This window comes from Hippopotamus amphibius, chromosome 11 (genome assembly GCF_030028045.1).
Source record: "Hippopotamus amphibius kiboko isolate mHipAmp2 chromosome 11, mHipAmp2.hap2, whole genome shotgun sequence".
NCBI classification, from domain to species: domain Eukaryota; kingdom Metazoa; phylum Chordata; class Mammalia; order Artiodactyla; family Hippopotamidae; genus Hippopotamus; species Hippopotamus amphibius.
Window position 1 is genome coordinate 31,995,589 of NC_080196.1, and position 20,468 is coordinate 32,016,056.

Consider the following 20,468-nt stretch of genomic DNA (forward strand, 5'->3'; position numbering starts at 1 on the left):
TGTATATTTTGTAAGAAGATAACAAATTAAAAAATCATCAATGACATCACACTGTATATTTAATATTTATGGTTTAAATGTTTTGGTAGATTTTATTCACATAAAATTTTTAAAATCATAAGTAAAGTCGTAACTATGAATTCAAACAATATAATCAAAATATATTTTACTTTAACTTAAGGCACTACATACAAATTTCTTTAAAGCACGCTCATGTCATTTTATTTACATAGTATTTTAGGAATTTACAATAAATACACACTTCCCATCTCATCTTTGTCCTTCACTTGTAGCTTTATATATTCACAATGAAGTAAAACCCTCCAAATAAAAGGAATTAAATGTAACTATCCTTAAAGCTTACCAGATATGGGCAAGAGAAGGAAACACCCAAGAACAAGGCAAAGGCTTTTTTATCCTTTAATGTTCCAAACATTTATCTTTCAATTCTTAGACCAAGCTTAACGGAACAGTAACACAAAATCAATGGCAGAGAGCACTGAAATAATTTTTATTCTATTGCTGTTTACCAGAAGAACTTGTACAATAATAATAGCAGCAGAACTGTCTCTACATTTACATAAGTAAATGTACTTATTCTGAATTTACTCACTGAATTAACAAAAAACTTACTAAAAAGTTTTCCTGTTACTTTTGAGTATTGTCATAAACAGTTAAATCTTTCCTGGAGCCAAATACTTTCTACCACCCAGAAAACACAGAAGCATATTAGTCAATTATTTAACAAAATACACACCAAGTGAAAAAGGCTGGCTTTACTGAAATATCTTCTCAGTGTACTAGAGGAGTTATTGGCTTTTTAAGTGATCATTTTTTAAAGATACAAATGAATTAACATAAAGTTCAATATAATAATATAAAAACGTCTCTGATTAAATAAATACTCTTCTTGTCCCATCAACATATACATAAAACATTTACAATTTTAATTCAAGTTATTATTTTGAGAGTGGAATGAAGAACAAGACAAATCGGTCTTTTGTTCAAAGGGCTGAAACACTGATGGGGCATCCCTTCCTATTCCATCCTCTGCAAAATCCACTCACAGGTTAGATACTATGGACCGATTTCTGAAACTCCAATCAAGCCAATACAACCACTAAAGTTCACACCACTGCAAGGACCAGGCTCTACTCAATTAGTATTTTAGACATTTCAAAAAATGCTCACTGCTTTAAATGCAACTGTTCTGTTTTTGTTTTTTTTTTTAATAGAAATTGAAGTAGAAATTTTTCTATTATTTTGTTCAGATCAACTATTAACCTTTAGGATAACTTTTACGTGAGGCAAAAACATCAGAAATAAAATCTGTCAAAAAGCAAAATGAGTCCTGGTGGTTTTATTTATTATGCTGTTTTTAATACAGTCCCCTTATGACTGCATGCACGGACTATTCACGCAGGGTGTGGAAATGCTTCTCAAGAACCCCAAGTACAATAGGCACCACATACCAGGATTTAGAGATCACAGCGACCACAGGAGGAATTACGTGTTGGATGACTGGCATCACTGTTCTCGACCACCACAGATAGTCAACATCTAACTGGGCTGCATCTTGACTAAAGATTATTTTTGTATCTGTAAAACAGTTACCTGGTTTATTTTATATCGTCAACACTTTAAAGATCACATTGGTAACATTAACTGCCTGCCTCAGCTCCTAATGATGAATGGTTCTTGAACCCAGTTTTCCCTCTAATAGATAGACTCTTGTCTGCCACAATTCAGTGTCTTCCTATTAATTTTGATTATTAGAAGGTACCACTTAGCAAAGTTAGGATGACAGTTTTTCACAAGAAATCCCTGGCTCTGAACAAGTATGTTAAAAAAACAAATGAGCAGAGTGGTTATTTCTACGAACTAAATATGGGAGAAAAAAGCAGAGGCGGCCTTCAGGCTACTGAAGGGTAACAGAGTCCTGGGAATTTATTCAGCCACTTAACATCTGATTAATGCAAAAGATCAAAAGATACTAAATTCATTTTAAATTTAGCTACTCTATTGCCTAAAAAGGCATAACATTCCAAAAGGTAAATAGAAAAATCTCTTTTCCTCATTCTGATCCAATCAAAACCAAATTTGTAGCCAGGTCATACGTTTCTCTGCAGCGCTAGAGATCTCTGGTTGCAAAAAACAGCATGAGAAAGTGAAGAATGGTAACAAAAATTAATGAACTTTTAAAAGTTATGATTTGAACTGGTGAGTTAGAAGAAAGTACATGACTAGGAAGTGCAATCATAACCTTTCCTGAGAGCTATGTTCTAGGGGGACGGGGGAGACTGCCTCCAGGCCACTCACCTCTCCCCACCTCCTGTAAGTCACACAGAGTCTGTACCCACAGAGGCATGCAACACACTGGCACGTACGCACACACAACTAAATAACTTACACAAAGGCATTGAGCCCAAAGGGAGAAAAGCACTTTTCCCTATTTTAATTTCTTCTTAGCAATACTCTTCAAAAGATATAACTTTTGAGGCTGCAAGAGCTTAAGGGTCTTAACAAAGACACACTGGGTCTTTGCTCGCTTTTTCTAAAAACTTTGCTTAAAATAATTTCTTCATATGCTGGATCTTTTCTGCCTGCTTGATGCATTTTTTTAACGATCACAGAGAATTTCCCACCTCAAGGATTTACTTGGGATACAAACTCTATTAAAGGTACATATAAAAATAGAGGAAACTTTTCCTACCTGATACACAAAACCCACACATTTTATAAAGATTTCTATTGTATAATTTACAAATATAAAAATGTATTTGAAAAGCATACCCACTAAATTTTGGTATATTTTCATCTAAAGATGTGTCTAATCTTCATTGCAAGAAAGAAAAAAAGGCAAAGGCAGTATTTTTCTTAAAAAAAGTTTCTAGTTAGAGAAACAGTTGGTGTTAACTAATGACTTACTAGCAATTTTTACTCTGGTCAGAGTTTTTTATATCAGCTAATGTGGCAAAACAAAACACAAGGAAAGACAAAACAACTGGAGCATGCTTGGTCTAAGTTCTTTGTCTTTCAAAGTATACTTCTCTGCAGCCCTAACACCATTCTTTGGGTGTGTCCTGATTGGAGCCACTCTGTATAAACCCCAGCCCGTGTCACCCAATTAAAGGGTCATCGTCATCATCTTGCAGCTGAAGTCGGGAAAATGGCCGGGGCCCAGAGAGTCTTTTCTGCATCATTATGATAAGGCAGGTCAGGGTGGTTAAGACCAAGAGCGCGCCGATAACAATTCCGATGGCTTCTGGGAGGTTAATGCACCACTGGTCCACTAACAAACACTTAGTGTGGCCAAAGGTTCCATTATTGGGATGTGGCTTTAATCCCAGGATGTGACACATCATTGGATAAATATCCACAATGTTAATGGTGCTGTATTTGTAGCCTTTGTGAAACGCAGGACCGTGGGCAGCGAGGAACGGATTCATACTAGGCAAAGCGTTATCATAACCATGGTCACCTACTGGAAAAGAACGAGACGATGTCAGTACAGAAGATCAGCCTTTCCATTACAAAAGCACTTGCTTCTAGTAAATACACTGGATTCTCGCCAGTGTCATTTCCATCCATGAAAATTCTGATTAGTTGGGCCAAACAGGTGGCAGAAGTAAAATTTTCTATTTTCTTCAAGTCAGCCATGTCCCCTATTTCACACACACACACCCCCCCCCCCACCTTTTCCCCATAGGTTGTGACCTCAGGCTTTAAAACTCTCTCCCAGCCTAATGTGCTTCTCTCAGTCCCAGCCCCACGTATTTCACCTGTCAGTGTCCAGTGCTGTTTGCAAAAGCCCACTGCAAATAGCACCCGTGATAAAAAGAGTGGTTGGGCTGAGGGTGCTGAGTAACTGGGGAGAGCAGACATGAGGAAAACCGGTGAGTAGGGAGGAAGTGAACCTGCAGCCTGACCTATGTCAGCTGCTCCTGAACAAGACATAGGATGCAGAATACACCACTGGTCTACCGACAGCTAATGGACACCTCAGCATCTGGAGGGTCAGGGGACTGAGCACGCTACAGAAGGGATTCGTGCCCTGAATGTGAATTCTGACCAGATGACTCTAACCTGTAACTCCAGTAAACGTCCAACTCGAAGAAAAACCTGATGGTCCCTTGTAACGCTCCAATACCAGATTCTCAACTTTTAGCTTTATTTTTAAAAATACTGCCTTTTAATGTACACCAGTTACATTTAATAAGCTCCCACTTCCGTATGAAGGGCAGGTGACTGAGTGATGAGTCTATCAGTGTTTGTTACATCATTCTTTTTTTTTTTCTTTTTTGGCTGTGCTGTGTGGCATGTGGAATCTTAGTTCCCTGAACAGGGATCGAACCCATATCCCCAGCAGTGGAAGCACAGAGTCCTAACCGCTGGACCGCCAGGGAATTCCCTGTTACATCATTCTTTAACTGTATGTACGTCTGAAATATTTCATAATAAAAATAATGCATGTGACCAATATCATAAAAAGCAGAAAATAGAACTATATATAAATATTATGATTTCAATAACATGAGTATGATGAAAACAAGAATAACATAAATGATGTGATTTAATAATAAAAATATGCATGTGTAAGTAACAGAGAAAAAAATTAGAAGGGGGAACACTCCCACAATCAACATTTGTCTATACTTCTGTATGGAGGGACTGTGGACAGTTATGTTCTCTTTTCTGAACTTTTCTGTATTTTCCAAGTTTTCAATGAGTATATAACATAAGCATCAATAACATATAAATTCTAATGGCCCTCAGTCTTCTCCTTGCCTGATGTGTCTGAACTGCTCTAGATCAGGGATCTGTAGACTACAGCGCCTGGCCACATTCAGCCCTCTGCCTGTTTCTGTAAAGGAAGTTTCATTGGAACATCCCATGTCAGTTTGTTCACGTACTGTCTGCAGCCGCTTTCCCACTATAAAGGCAGGATTGCGTAGTTGAGACAGAGACCAGCGGGCTCACAAAGCCTAAAATATTTACTATCTGGTCTTATAAAAATTTCCTGACCCCTGCTATGGTTTACAAAATCAGATTTTTAAAAAAATGTATTCAAACTGAATTTAACATATGGGTAAATAAGCTTCACTTCAGGGAAGACCTGTAATTCTCCCCTATACATTTCCTCAGTTTGAGGAGAGATTTTGATCCACCTGTTTTGTTTACTTGGTAGACTTTTGTTTGCATACTTTCTGGTTCTTGCCCAGTGTTCTAAATAGCTGTAGCATTCAGGTAAATGATTTCATGTTGGGGAAACACTTAGGTTACTTGGACAAATTTTTTTTTAAAAACGAAAAAAAAGAAAAAGGAATTTGAACTAGCTAATCTCTCCCCCTTTACTTTGTTTCTTGACTTCTCTCTCTTTTAGTTCCTTCGTTTCTTTACTACTCTCTTTTTACAAATCAAGAGAACCACCCTTGAAAGTTACTGATAGTAACTGCAGTTTTGGTTAAAAAGTAAAACTACTCCTTCACCCTTAGATCACCCAACTTTCTATTCTAAGGATGAAACTGTAGTTTCTAAAAACTGCTCTCAAATGAAAACCTGAGAATCATCTACTGGAACATCAAACTAATTATACTGTGTCAACATCTCTAAATCTAAGTCTCCTGTTAATGGAACAATGCCACCATGTGACTTATCCCTAGGATACAAAAGAAAAATTCCAAATAAATACTTACATTTTGATGATGAATTATTTAGCACAATTGTCCAGCCTTCATCAGCAACCAAAATAATAGGCTGAATTCGATCATTATGTTGGTAATGAAACCTGGCAGGAATGTCTTCTTTGAGATAAACAGTCATGTGAGGGTGACAGACTTTCAGTTCGTTATAAACCTTTGTTCTATCTGGAAGAAAAGGAAATAGCAAAGGAAAAAAGTCATGTTGAATGATAAGGAAAAAATATTTCTAACTAGAATAACTGGAAATAAGTCCGGAACAATGTTATCTATTAAATTCCTTTACTCTTAAAAAAAAACAGAGCAATAATAATGATGTAACAGTATTAGGGACACCCACACACACACACTCTTTTCAAGCATTTGCACATCTCTTTTTATTTTGATTATCCCTGGTGGACTTTTACACCAAGGAGACAAATTTCACATCTAGCTTCCAAAGTAAATAAAAACTAATGACATATTACTGCTAATTACTAATTCTAAGATCAGTAGACAAAAGGTATATCTCACATAAAAGTCCAAGAGGTTTTTTAAGGCTACAAATTTCCTTTTTCCATTAGTATGAAAAACTAAGAAATATATCAACAAGGACCTACTGTATAGCATGTGGAACTATATTTAATATCTTGTAATAACCTATAATGGAAAAGAATCTGAAAAAGAATAAATATGTGTATATATATATCTGAATCACTTTGCTGTACACCTGTACGTCAATGAAAAATAAATAAATATATCAAAAAGCAAAGAAATAATCCCTTTGAACCTAAACCTTAAGCTAATTGCCTAAAAACTTACACATCAGGGGAAAAACATGTCCCAGTCTGAATGAGTGTGAGAGTGTATGATTGTGAACTACAAAAAGCCTGAGCTTCATTCTTTTACAAAATCCTCCCTCCTCAATCAACTGCCCCACTCAAATATTCCTTGGCTAAAAGTTTACTTACTTATTTTGGGAAGTATTGCAGCAACTGGGGTCAAGTCTATAACAGCGTAGTTTGAGGGGTCCATGCACTGATGCAAGTTTATCAGCCTGTTCTTAGAACACTGGGTCATCCCGTGATCACTTGTAATGATCACATTAAGATTTTGCCACAGTCCTAACACCTTGAGTTTGTGAACTAGCTCACCAATATGGTCATCTACTTCTTTCAACACTTGGCGCATGTTTTCTTCGTCTTCAGGGCCATATTTGTGGCCACTTGCGTCTGGTTCTTCCCAATAGAGTGTTGCAAAGGTGACCGGTGGGTTCGAACTGCTCAGCCATGCGGTGATGTTACTGAGCCTCTCCCCAAACGACACTGAGGGGCTGTAATTCATGAAATAGGAAGGCGTGGTATTTTGAATGGGCACGTCGGTACCAGGCCACATAGCAGCAGCACTCGATCTGTTTTCCTGAAGCTGATTGGTCACCCAAATAGGAACTGCTTCATTCCACCAAAAAGGATCCTTATCGTTATTGTCAGAGAAATGTTTCTTTGTGATGACATCATACATGGAATTAGCCACAATGCCATGGCTTTCTTCATACAGGCCTGTCACGATGCTGTAGTGGTTTGGAAATGTTTTTGTGATAAAGACATTTTTAACCTGCTCTACCAAGACACCTTCTTTGATAAAATTCTGGAGATGAGGAAATTCATAGTTCTGCAGATAGTCAGCTCTGAAGCCATCAAAGGACACCAGTAGTAACTTGGGTGGCAAAGTATAGGAAGAGCTCCCTCTACAACCAGTTATAAACCCAGAAAACAAAAATACCAGCAATAACTTCATAGTGGATGTGGTGAAGGAGGGCAGTCAGGGTTCCTAAAATATAAAAACACAATTCATAAGCAGTAATGCTATTTGAGTTGGATTAGGTTTCAAAAGTTTAGCCATCAGGAGAAAACAACATTTATAAACTCTATACCAGCTTTACCTACGTCAACTGGAAAATTAAATGTCACTTACTGAAAGATAACTGAATAAAGATAAATGGGAAAAAATAAAAATTGCTTTTACTTGTCCAATTATATGTCCTGCCTCATTTTTCATGCCCTGAAGTGGATACGGGCCATTCTTATATTCCACACAAATTGGCTGCTTTGCTTGTCTGCAGCAGCAAAAGTTATTCTAAAGGCTTAATAAGAACAAGCGAAGAAACAAAAACAATCCTTTTGCACAAAACAGAAATAATGCCAAGCTTTCAGAGGCTCCAGAGAGGGAGGTTATTTTTCTAGTTTAATGACTGGTACCCTATAGTTCCTTTTATTCCACAGAAATAGGGGATGGAAACTCTACCATACTGGCTTATCATCAGTTCCTGTTGAAAAATACTGGCATGAAAAAGAAGAGTAAGAAATAAATATTATATGAGAAAAACGTCCCACCTCAATCTGAACCTGCCCAATATTCAAAGGAGGCTGACAGGCAAAGTCTGCAGGGACCTGGATACCACAGTAACTTTTGAAGAAATGCAACAGCTGTTGAAATGCATTTCGTCACCACATCCCTTTTAAACTTCCTCTTTACTGTCAAAGACATACAGTTGGCACTCTGTATCCACAGGTTTTGCATCCATAGATTCAACCAACCATGGATGGAAAATCCAGAGCGCCAACTGTATTCACGGTACTGTGCCATTTTATATAAGAAACTTGAGCATCTGCGGATTTTGGTATCTGCTAGGGCTCTTGGAACCAATCCTCTGCAGATACTGAGGGACCACTGTAACTATCCTATCTAACATTCCAGGCTCAGAGTGCTCCCTGATTTTTTCAGTTCTTTTTTAACAATCTAATGATTACAAAAATGGCTTTCCTCAAACAAATCTCCCTGCCTTCAGTCTGTATCTTCTTTGGTCCCCAAGAAAATAGGATACAGCAAGTTGCCTACATATGAATGAGTTTCGTTCTGAGAGCACATTCGTAAGTCCAATCTGTTCATAAGTCCAACAAAATTAGCCTAGGTACCCAACTAACACAACCGGCTATGTCGTATTGTACTGTGATAGGTTTATAATACTTTTCACACAAACAATACAAAACAAACAAACACAAAAAAATAAAGAAAACATTTTTAATCTTATAGTACACTACCTTGAAAAGTACAGTACAGTACCAGCTACCTCACCACTGCTTTTACCCTTGTTTCCAGACATCCTGGGCTTAAAATAAAGATACGGTACTACTGTACTCTATACAGCACTGTACAGTAAAGTACATAAAAGCACAACCACTTGCAGAAGATGTACGTATGTGACAATGTTTGCCAGACATGTGAACTAACTTACATGACTGGACATGTGAAAGCACGCTCGCATCTTTCAAAGTTCAAAACCTGAAGGTTCGTGTGTAGGGGACTTACTGCATGTGATTCAGGTAGAGTGATTCTCCATTGCTGCCATGCTCCTTTTATTTTTATTTTTTTTATTTTTTGGCCATGCCACTCGGCATGCAGGGTCTTAGTTCCCCGACCAGGGATCGAACCCACGCCCCCTGCATTGGAAGTGCGAAGTCTTGACCACTGGACCACCAAGGAAGTCCCTTGCTGTACTTCTTAAAGTCCTCAATGCCTCCTGTTCGGAGCCCTTCTGTCTCTTAGCTGACCTTCCTACCTCCATCACCTTCCCCTTACTCACCCAACGTCCACCTCCAACTTAATCGTCCCAGAGTAGCTCTGTCCATGACGCTTCCCTAATAAGATCAATATTCAAAGTCCCCCTGCCTATACAGAACGTCCAAACACCTCTGCCTGGCATTCGAGTCCCTCCAGTATCCAGGCCCAGCCCATGCACAAATTACTATGAAATAGTTACAGAAATCATTGCCAACCTTAATTTCCTTTTACCACACATCGCTGTCACAATGTCTGAGGTATATTACAGAGACAACAGTCATTTATCTAGGTGACCTATAACAATTATAACAATAATTTATGTTTCTAAACCTCTTAAAGTTACTTTCTAGACATGAAGTCTTGCCCAAATACTCTTTTAAGTCATTAAAAAAATCATTCAATAAATACCTACTATAACTAAAGTCTATAATATCAAAATTTATGTATGTCCCATTTACCAGAGGACAAGGGCTTTATACTTTTCAAAGATAAAATACTCAAAATAGGGGCATAAATAATCAAAATAATGAATCTGCCTATCATCTTGGAAGGACAAAGATGAACTTGAACGAACTCTGTTCTACAACACCACAACTTCTTGTAATGCTATGCTTGAGACCCATACATCAGAAAGTACTGTTTTCAAAACTAAGCTCTTTGAGGAATCACTACAAATAGAATATCATAGTATGTCTAAAGCTTTTCCAACGGAGTTCCTATAGGAGCAGCGGGGTGCCAAGACAATTCAACAAATGGTGCTAAGACAACTGTATATCTACATGCAAAAGGATGAATTTGGACCCCTCAGCTCATACTATGCACAAAAATAAACTCAAAATGGATCACAAACCAAGATTAAGAACTAAAACTATAAAACTCTTAGAAGAAAATACAGGCATAAATTTTCATGACCTTGAGTTAGGCAAAGCCTTCTTAGAAACAGCACCAAAAGCACGTGATAAAAATAAAAAATAAACTGGACTTCACCAAAGTTAAAAACTTTTATGTTTCAAAGGATATCATGAAGAGAGAGAAAAGGCAACCCACAGAACGGGAGGCAATATTTGCAAATCGTATATCTGATAAAGTATTTGTCAGAATATATAAAGAACTGTAACAACTCAATAACAAAAGTCAAATAATCCAATTAAAAAATGAGCAAAGGATCTGAAAAGACATTTCTTCAAAGATATAGACACGGCAAAGAAACATGAAAATACGTTCAACATCATTAGTCATCAGGGAAGTGCAAATCAAAACCATAATGAGATACCCCTTCACACACACTAGGACAACTATAACAAAAAAGATAATAACAAGTGTTGGGGGGCTTCCTAGGTGGCGCAGTGGTTAAGAATCTGCCTGCCAATGCAGGGGTCACGGGTTCGATCCCTGCCCCAGGAAGATCCCACATGCCACGGAGCAACCAAGCCCGTGCGCCACAATTATTGAGCCTGAGCTTTAAAGCCCGTGAGCCACAACTATTGAGCCCATGTGCTGCAACTACTGAAGCCCACGCGCCTACAGCCCGTGCTCCACAACAAGAGAAGCCACGGCAATGAGGAGCCCGTGCACCACAGCAAAGAGTAGCCCCCACTCACCGCAACGAAAAGAAAGCACACAGCAAAAAAGACCCAACACAGCCAATAAAATTAATTAATTAAAAAAAAAAGTGTTGGCAAGGATATAGAGATACTAGAACTTTTACACACTGCTGGTGGAATGAAAATGGTACAGGCACTTGGGAAACATTCTGGTAGTTCTTCAAAAGTTTAAACAGTTACCATACGACCCAGAAAATCTACTAGTAGGCATATGCCTCAGAGAAATTAAAACACCTCATCAATAAAATGTGTACACAAATGGTCACAGCAGCATTATTTGTAAGAGCCATGAAGTGGAAACATCTCAAATGTCCCTAAGTTATAAATGGATAAAATGTGGTATATCCACACAATAGAATACTATTTGGCAATAAAAAGGAATGAAGTGCTAATAGATGCTATAACTTGGATAAAACTTTGAAACATTGTGCTAAGTGCAAAAAGGCAGTCACAAAAGATCCCTTATTGTATGATTCTATTTAGGTGAAATGCCTAGATAGGCAAATCTATAGAGACAGAAAGTATATTAGATTTGCCTGGAGCAAGGGGCTGAGGAGAAACGAAGAGTAAATGCTAATGGGTACGACGTTTCTTTTTGGGGTGATGAAGTGTTCTCAAATTGATTATGGTGACGGTTGCACAACTTGTAAAACTGTACACTTTAAATGAGTACACTAGACAGTATGTGAATTTTATCTCAACAAAACCATTATACTGAAAAAAAAAGTACAGAGAAATGAAATTATCATCTTAAAAGCGTCTGGAATGTCCTGCCACAAAACAGGGAACATCTCTAATGTCTCATCTTACCTCAAAAATTATAGCAAATGTGTATTCTATAATACAGACCTGGGTTTTTTTAATGTGAAGATGTTTTACTCCATTTCCCACGTGCGAAACAATAAAGCAAAAACCTGTGTCTGCCCCTCTCTCTCACAAAAATACATACAAATCAAAATCTTTCTTCCCCAAATTGTAAGTGAATAGGAAGGTCAAGGCACATGTGCTGTTTATCCTGGGGTTCACTAACCCCTTAGCACACTGCTGGATCCTTGTCCCCAGGCTTTGAAGCACAGACAAAGTGGAAAGATTACAGGCTCTGAAATCAGAAGGATCCCAGAACCTGAGCTCACATTTAGAAGACGGGTGACAGAGGGCAGATCTAACTTCTCCCAGCTTCAAATTCTGTGTTTGTAAAATGTGGGTGCATAAAGTGTTAAACAATAGGCCCTCAAATTTAGTTTCTTTTTATCCACAGTTACAAAGCTATCATGTTAGGAAAAAAAGTTTGTACTGTGACAGGCGGAATGATGTTATTGTGAAACTATAAACTAATTAGAAAAAAACTTGACCTAACCTCTTCTTTTTACACAGGATGAAGATGAAGTTGCTGGATTGGCCGAACTCAGGAAGCAATTCGTAGCCTTACTGTCTGCGCTGTTACTAATTTCAGGTCCTTAACAAGTTTACAAGTCTAGGGACAGCGAGTTTACAAGTCTAGTTTTAATCTCCAAACTATGAACAGAACTCTTCCTGCCTTCATTAGTGGTGTCTGTATCTATGCCTACTGCATTCTATTTCATTCCAACAGGGAGTGTTAAGCTATAAACAAAACACCAGTGAGAAGTTCTCAAGCATTTTCAAGGAATAAAAAAAAAAAATCACTAATTGCTATATTAGAAAGCATTGGGAGAAATTTTGTGATTTTTCAAGCCAAAAGATATCAAAGGGAAGGAAAAAAAAGGCAGAGTCATCAGAACTACATCCAGATAATCCCAATGGCAGTGGAGATTGTATGGTTTTCTTCAATTCAGGGGCCAAAACACAGTCTACCTCATCTGGGATGACTCTCTTACTTGGATGAAATGTATCTCCAGCAATTCTCACTGGCATTCTTAGCTGCCTGAAGTTGGGGGAGGTGTGACAATTAAAGGATATGGTGAAAGCTATTTGCCACCATTAGCATGCCATCTGCTCTGTAATACAAAAGCCTTATTCAAAACATTTCACAAATACAACTTATCATGAAACTCTTATACAGCTTTAAAATAAAATAAAAATAAAATAGCATTGTCTATGCACAAAGAAAGATAACATAGGTGGTTTTCTTTAGATTATTATTTTCTTGATATTCTAAACAAAAGCTAAAACTACTCTCTAGGAGACTTTCTCTTTCATAAGAACTCTAGGATACTGAAGTATTCTTCAATTTTCCAGCACACACATTTTCCTGGCATCTTCAAAACAGCTACACTTTATCTTCCTTTCTACACGTTATTTCCTTCTACAAAATAACTCCATGTGTACTTCTTGTGTTCATCAAATTTCTCCCAAATTATATTTTGTAGCTAATTTAAAAGCAGAGAGGAGATATTTATATTTTATATATATATTTTAGTTATAAAATATCTCCTCCCTGCTTTTAAATTCGTTTTATTTCCTTAAAATAGCTTGGAACATCCCCTGAAAAAAACGAAGAAAGAAAAGAAAACCGGAGTATTATTAAAAGGAGCAGTTGACTTCCTACAGTACTGGCAAGGTTTCCGGCTTGGGTCCACTCAATGTCCTGGTGATTAAACAAAAATCTCTGGTGGAGTCAGGGCTGGTATAAACCTGAATCTGCTTGTGGTCACTAGCTGTGCTTCCGGCCTCTGAGCAGGACTTTCCCCATCTGTATAATGGGACGCTGTGACCTCACAGGGTTGCCGGGCCCGGAGAAGGAAGCGTTGTTTGTAAAATGCTTAACACGGTGTCGACCAATACAAAGCACTTGGATGTCATCTTTCTTGTGAGATTTTCTAGGAAATCCGGTTTTAAATTTGGCCCTGTCGCTACCATCAACCCTAATCGAATACTCAGGCAGATGCAGGTCGATGGATGCTTTGGACCGTGTTCCTGTGAAAGCAAACGCCCGCCCCGCCCGCCCCCTCGGCCTCCGCCGCTGTCCCGCCGCCGCCTCCCACCCCCTCCCCACCCTCACCCCACCCGCTACCGCACCCCCCACCCCACCCCCACCCCTCCCCACCGCCCGCCCAGGCCGCGCCTACCTGCTCAGCTTCCTTGCCTCTTCCCACCCCGCCCTCCGCCGCCCCCAGCCAGGTACCTCCCGGCCGCCCCAGGGTCCCGCGCGGGTGTCCCCCCGGAGGATGTGTGTGTGTGTGTGTGTGTGTGTGTGTGTGTGTGTGTGTACCGTGGGTAGGGGATCTCACCACCTCTATTTTCAAAGCCCTTGGTGGACAGGGGAGGGGGTGGCATTTCCCTCCGGAACGCCGGGCGCGCGAGGCTCACACTCACCCGCTGCCGCCGCTTCTCTGCAGCACGCGGAACCCGGCGCGAGCGGAACCCGGCGCTCGTGGGTGCGGGGAGCGACAGGAGCCAGACCTGAACGCGCAGGAGCCAGACCGGGCTCTTCCTGAGGCGCCTGCGCACTAGCGGGCGCCCCCCGCAGTTAACAGTCCCTTCCTCCCCGAGAGCCGCGCTACCCGCGCGCTCCGAGGGTGCGCGGCTGCCCGGCGCGCGACTGCGGAACAGCTTTCTAGCCCGCGGGGACCCAGCGGGTGATGGAGTGTGAGAGGTGTCCTCGGATTGGACGCCTCAGCCGCGGTCGATGTAACTCCCTTTCCGATTGGTTGGATTCAGGTACCACCTGGGGACAGAGGCCTTGGCGGGGGTCAAATTGGATCTAATAGGAGAGGTTAGTTCCCCTCTCCTGCCACACCCCTTTTCCAGCGTCCCAGGGCCGGGTGCCCTTCAGGGGACCTGAAACACAGCGAGTCCTGGAAAGGGCACCTGGTTATTGCCAGCCTTAGGCTTAGGGCCACTCCCAGTTCGCCCCTCATGGCCTGCAGCAAAAACAACTTTGGCAGCCCCAAGGCCCAGCACTAGGCTAGAGCAGTTTTAGCCAGTTCCACTGAGTTGGGGTAAATAGTGTGGTGCTACCAAAGCAGGATGTTTCTGTGTTATTGGAGAAGTGAGGACCTTTACACGCGAATTGCGTAGGAGACAGTTTCTGGGTAAGATTGTGAGAATCACAGAAACAGGGTTCTTGCAGAAGGAAACTAGGAATGGCTACCGGCTGAGAAATGGGCATTTCTTTATGACAGATGCATGTGGGTCTGAGCTTTAGTGTATAGCCATTACCAAGACCCAGAGTCCGGAGCAGATGCAGAGACAATTTGGGCTGGGTATATTCTGCTGATTATTACTTTGTACCTTCAGAAGTGAATTCCAGTTTCAAACCTCAAGGCTGGCCTGAGCACTAGTGAATTGGAGCATCTTAGACCTGTGGGCTGTCAGAGCTGGAAGGAGTGGCAGAGGCCATGTTGTCCCGTCCCTACAACCTGCCAGACCTGAGTCTGAATCCTCACTCAGTAGCTGAGCAATCTTGGGCCAGTGTCTCAACCTTTTAGAGCCTCCATGTCCTCATGTGCAAAGCGGGCCCTCTTACAGTACCAGCCTCTCAGGATTATTGTCAAATAAAGGCGATAAAACAAGTAAAGCACTCAGCACACGTGGTAAGTGTTAGTGATGTTATTGCTATGACCAGAAAAATGTTCCTCTGCTTAAACAATGGTCAGGGGAAGGCTGAGCTCTGGGGGAAATTACATGACGTCCAACTGAGTTGAATTCAACTGTTCTGGCATTTGGGGCATAAGATTATGCATGTCCTGTTTGTTCATTCACTGGGTGCACGCCTGCTTAAAGAGTAGACAGAACTGGCTGTCGTATCAGTCGTGATGGAGACAGCAGCTGGATGGGCGTTAGGAGAGAAGGGCTCCCTTCATTCACTGCCACTGCCTCTGCCCATGTAACTGGGTCAGATCAGGGAGTCCTATGCAGCCTAATCTCCTCTGTAAGATAATGTGGTCAAGTGCAAAGGGACGGAATGATTCATAAGGATCTTTTGGTCCCAAGCCTATGTTATCCTACAAATATTTATTGTTTTGAGCACAAATGAAAACCTGTTTCAGATGCCTAAATAATAAGGGTATTTCTAATCTCACAAAACAGGAAGTCCAAAGGTAGGGCAGCCTTCAAAACTGGTTGAATTAGCAGCTCAACAATGTCACCATGACCTGAGTTCTTTCTAACTTCTGTTAACAGAATTGGTTTCTGGTTCCTCTAGTGGTAAAGATAACAGTAGCAGCAGGGATCATATGATTCATGTTTTACTTCCCCTGGGCAATGGAAGTGACTTCTAGGTTTTTTTGTTTTTTGTTTTTGGCTCCAGTCACTGTAGAATTGTGTCATATACCCAAACCTAAGCCAGCAAGGAATATGGAATTACCAGCAGACCAATTCAGTCTGCACTTTGAGCTGAGTTCTCTTTCCCAAACTGCACTTCTTCTGTTAATGGGAGTGAGGTGGAGTGGGTGCTGGGAAGGCCACCAGAGAGTCCACTATAGTGTCATTGGAGACATTTAATGATAATAAAAGAAAATACAACAGTAACAAAGTCTCCATTTCCAATGTGATTTTTTGACATATAGCTTTATATAGGTAGACAAAATAATAACATTCATTTATAGTAGTCTTTCAGCTCAGCTTTTGAAAAAGGAATTCTATATATTTATATAAATCTTAGAAAAAGGGATGAAGTTTTTTTTTTATTTTTGGCTGTGTTGGGTCTTCGTTGCTGCATGCGGGCTTTCTCTAGCTGTGGCGAGTGGGGGCTACTCTTCGTTGCAGTGCGTGGGCTTGTCATCGCGGTGGCTTCTCTTGTGGAGCACAGGCTCTAGGCATGCGGGCTTCAGTAGTTGTGGCTCACGGGCTCTAGAGCGCACAGGCTCAGTAGTTGTGGCACATGGGCTTAGCTGCTCTGCGGCATGTGGGATCTTCCCGGACCAGGGCTCGAACCCTTGTCCCCTGCATTGGCAGGCGGATTCTTAACCACTGTGCCACCAGGGAAGCCCCCAAAAAAGGGATGAAGTTTAACCCCTTTTCTTGTGTGTTGGAGATTGAAATGAACTAGAAGGTACAGTCTAAATCCATCATGCACTGTAGAGAAGTCTAAGGGATCCCATACGCCAACTCTAACCCATGAGCCCAAAGTCAGGGCATAAAAAGAAAGTCACAAATTTGATGTTAAAAGACTCTTTGAATGATGGGTGTAACTTCATTATTATAATAAATTTGATTAATATTCTGTTAGAAATGGATTAAATACTATAGAAATAAATAAATAAACCCATCATGTACAAACGAATGTGGTGTCCCAGAGAGAACTGACTTGGCTGAATTCACGCAAACTAATTATAACTAGAGTCTTTGCCTCCACTGCCAATGTTGGGTTTGGAAGCAGCATGTTAGAGGGAGTATCCTTTTCCCCCCATTAAGTAGACTCAAGATTTAGCATTTATTCGTTAGTGTAAAATATTTAAAATGTTTTATCCTGTTTTCAAAATCAACGACATAGCTCTTCATGCAGTTATTTTTCTTTTAAACTCCTAATTGTGATGCATCACTCATTGCTGGCAGGAATGGGTCAGAAGTCAGAAATTACAGGAGAAAAGTTTCACAAGAAAAGTCACACCCTGCCCCAAGAAAAACAATTCCTGTCCACTAGGAATGTATTTTAAGCTTCACTTTTTAATATGTATTAGGTATAAATGTAAAGAAAACATAATACAGGTTTTCTCTTAAATATGGTGGGGAAAGGACCTTAGGAATTGTAGTACTTTAGTAAATGTGAAAGTTTGCTTAACAGAAACTCTGCACCCACTCCATTTTCAGCAAGATTGCATTTGAATAATCTCAGTCAAATAAGACTGTAAACTATTTTAAATGCTCCTGTTAAAAGTGATTCTGTATTATCCATCATGAACTACTTAGTGGTAGACATTCTTCACTCTACAGGAATTTTTTAAAGTATTTAATAAAGTTGTGCAAGAAATAGTATAAATTCTTTTGAGGCCTTGCTATGTGGAAGGCAGTGTGCTAAATTTTAGGAAAGATGCAAAAATAAGTAAGATTCAGTCCCTGTCCTCAAGGTACCTCTAATCTAGAAAGGCACATGGAGAAGATATTGCTTTGTTACTTTGGCCTTTCCAGAATTCATTTCCGCTTTTTCTGGCGGTTCCTCCAGGAAACCATCCCACCTTCACTCTTAGTTGTGGGAGTCTTAGGGGGCTGACAACACTCCCCTCTTCTCCAGCATGGACGCCTTTAGGGCAAATTTTGACCTACATTGAGGGGTTTCCTGGCGGCATGGGATTTCTAGTGCTGAAACCGGAAAAGTCCCAGGCAAATTGGGATGAGCTGGTCACATTTACTCAGACTCAAGCCTGGCTTGTTAGAGCCAATTCTGCTCCCTTGACCACAGGAGTTAGTTCGGTGACGGGTGGTGGGGACATGCCGTATGCCAGACTGAAAAGATTCAATTCTGAAACATTTGCTGAAACAACTGAGAAAGAGTCAGTCTTTCATCAGGAGCCGTTAAATAAGTAGAACACAGGTATCCCTCGTTTTATTGCCCTTCACAGATAGTGCTTTTTTTTTTTTTAATAAATTAAAGGTTTGTGGCAACCCCGCATTGAGCAGCTCAATCAGCACCATTTTTCCAACAGCATCTGCTCACTTCGTGTCTCTGTGGCACATTTTGGTAATTCTTACAGTATTTCAGACTTTTAAATCATGATTATACTTGTTACAGTGATCTGTGATCAGTGGCCTTTGATGTTACTATTGTAATTGTTTGGGGGGCACCACAGACGGCTCCCGTGTACGACAGCACATTCAATCAATGAAAGTTGTGTGTGTTCTGACTGCTCCACCGTCCAGCTGTTCCCCCATCTCTCTTCCTCTCTTCGGGCCTCCCTGTTCCCTGAGGCACAGCAATATTGAAATTAGGCTAATTAATAACCCTGCAATGGCCTCTAAGTGTTCAAATGAAGGAAGATTCCCATGTCTCTCACTTTAAATCAGAAGCTAGAAGCGATTAAGCTCATTGAGGAAGGCACATTGAAAACCAAGGCAGGCTGAAAGCAAGGCCTCTTGTGCCAAACAGCCAAGTTGTGAAAGCAAAGGAAAAGTTCTTAAAGACAGTTAAAAGTGCTGCTCCAGTGAACACATGAATGATAAGAAAGTGAAACAGTCTTAATGCTGATATGGAGACAGTTTTAATGGTCTGGATAGAAGATTAAACCAACCACAGCATTCCCTTAAACCAGAGCCTGATCCAGAGCACAGCCCTAACTCTGTTCAATTCTGTGAAAGCTAAGAGAGGTGAGGAAGCTGCAGAAGAAATGTCTGAAGCTAGCAGGGCTGGTTCCTGAGGTTTAAGGAAAGAAGCTTTTTCCATAACATAAAAGTGCAAGGTGAAGCAGCAGGTAGTGATGCATAAGCTGCAGCAAGTTATCCAGGAGTCCTGGCTAAGATCATTCACGAAGGTGGATACACTAAACAGCAGATTTTCAGTGTAAATGAAACAGCCTTCTATTGGAAGAAGATGCCGTCTAGGACTTTCATAGCTAGAGGGGAGAAGTCAATGTCTGATTTCAAAACTTCAAAGGACAGGCTGACTTTCTTGCTAAGGGCTAATGCCACTGGTGACTTTAAGTTGAAGCCAGTGCTCATTTACCATTCCCAAAACCCTAGAATCCTTCAGAATTATGCAAAATCTACTCTGCCTGTGCTCTATAAATGGAACAGCCAAACCTGGATGACAGCACATCTGCTTAAAATATGGTTTACCGAATATCTTAAGCCTACTGTTGAAACCAACTGCTCAGGAAAAAAGATTTCTTTCAAAACATTCCTACTCATTGACAGTGCAGTGAATGAAGGGAGCCCTTCTCTCCTAACGCCCATCCAGCTGCTGTCTCCATCACGACTGATACGACAGCCAGTTCTGTCTACTCTTTAAGCAGGCGTGCACCCAGTGAATGAACAAACAGGACATGCATAATCTTATGCCCCAAACGCCAGAACAGTTGAATTCAACTCAGTTGGACGTCATGTAATTTCCCCAGAGCTCAGCCTTCCCCTGACCATTGTTTAAGTAGAGGAACATTTTTCTGGTCATAGCAATAACATCACTAACACTTACCACGTGTGCTGAGTGCTTTACTTGTTTTATCGCCTTTATTTGACAATAATCCTGAGAGGCTGGTACTGTAAGAGGGCCCGCTTTGCACATGAGGACATGGAGGCTCTAAAAGGTTGAGACACTGGCCCAAGATTGCTCAGCTACTGAGTGAGGATTCAGACTCAGGTCTGGCAGTTTGTAGGGACGGGACAACATGGCCTCTGCCACTCCTTCCAGCTCTGACAGCCCACAGGTCTAAGATGCTCCAATTCACCAGTGCTCAGGCCAGCCATGAGGTTTGAAACTGGAATTCACTTCTGAAGGTACAAAGTAATAATCAGCAGAATATACCCAGCCCCAAATTGTCTCTGCATCTGCTCCGGACTCTGGGTCTTGGTAATGGCTATACAGTAAAGCTCAGACCACTGGGGTCAGGGCCTAGCTCTCTTAAATGCTAAGGCACACACTCTAACAAAAATAATTTTGGTGTATTACAGAGGAGGATGGAACAAATTGCAAGACTCTTTATAATTATACCCA

The 20,468-nt window shown here is 40.7% G+C and overlaps 1 protein-coding gene across 1 annotated transcript; it reads right to left on the bottom strand.

Annotated features, from left to right (window-relative positions):
* Positions 1-85: 85 nt before the first annotated feature.
* Positions 86-14,401, bottom strand: ENPP4 (ectonucleotide pyrophosphatase/phosphodiesterase 4). The gene is made up of 4 exons (XM_057700664.1): positions 14,198-14,401; positions 6,650-7,508; positions 5,697-5,867; positions 86-3,484 (listed from the first exon to the last, which is right to left on the bottom strand). Exons 2-4 carry the CDS (start codon positions 7,473-7,475, stop codon positions 3,120-3,122), a joined length of 1,362 nt encoding a protein of 453 aa, XP_057556647.1. The 5' UTR covers positions 7,476-7,508; positions 14,198-14,401; the 3' UTR covers positions 86-3,119.
* Between the last annotated feature and the right edge of the window lie 6,067 nt (positions 14,402-20,468).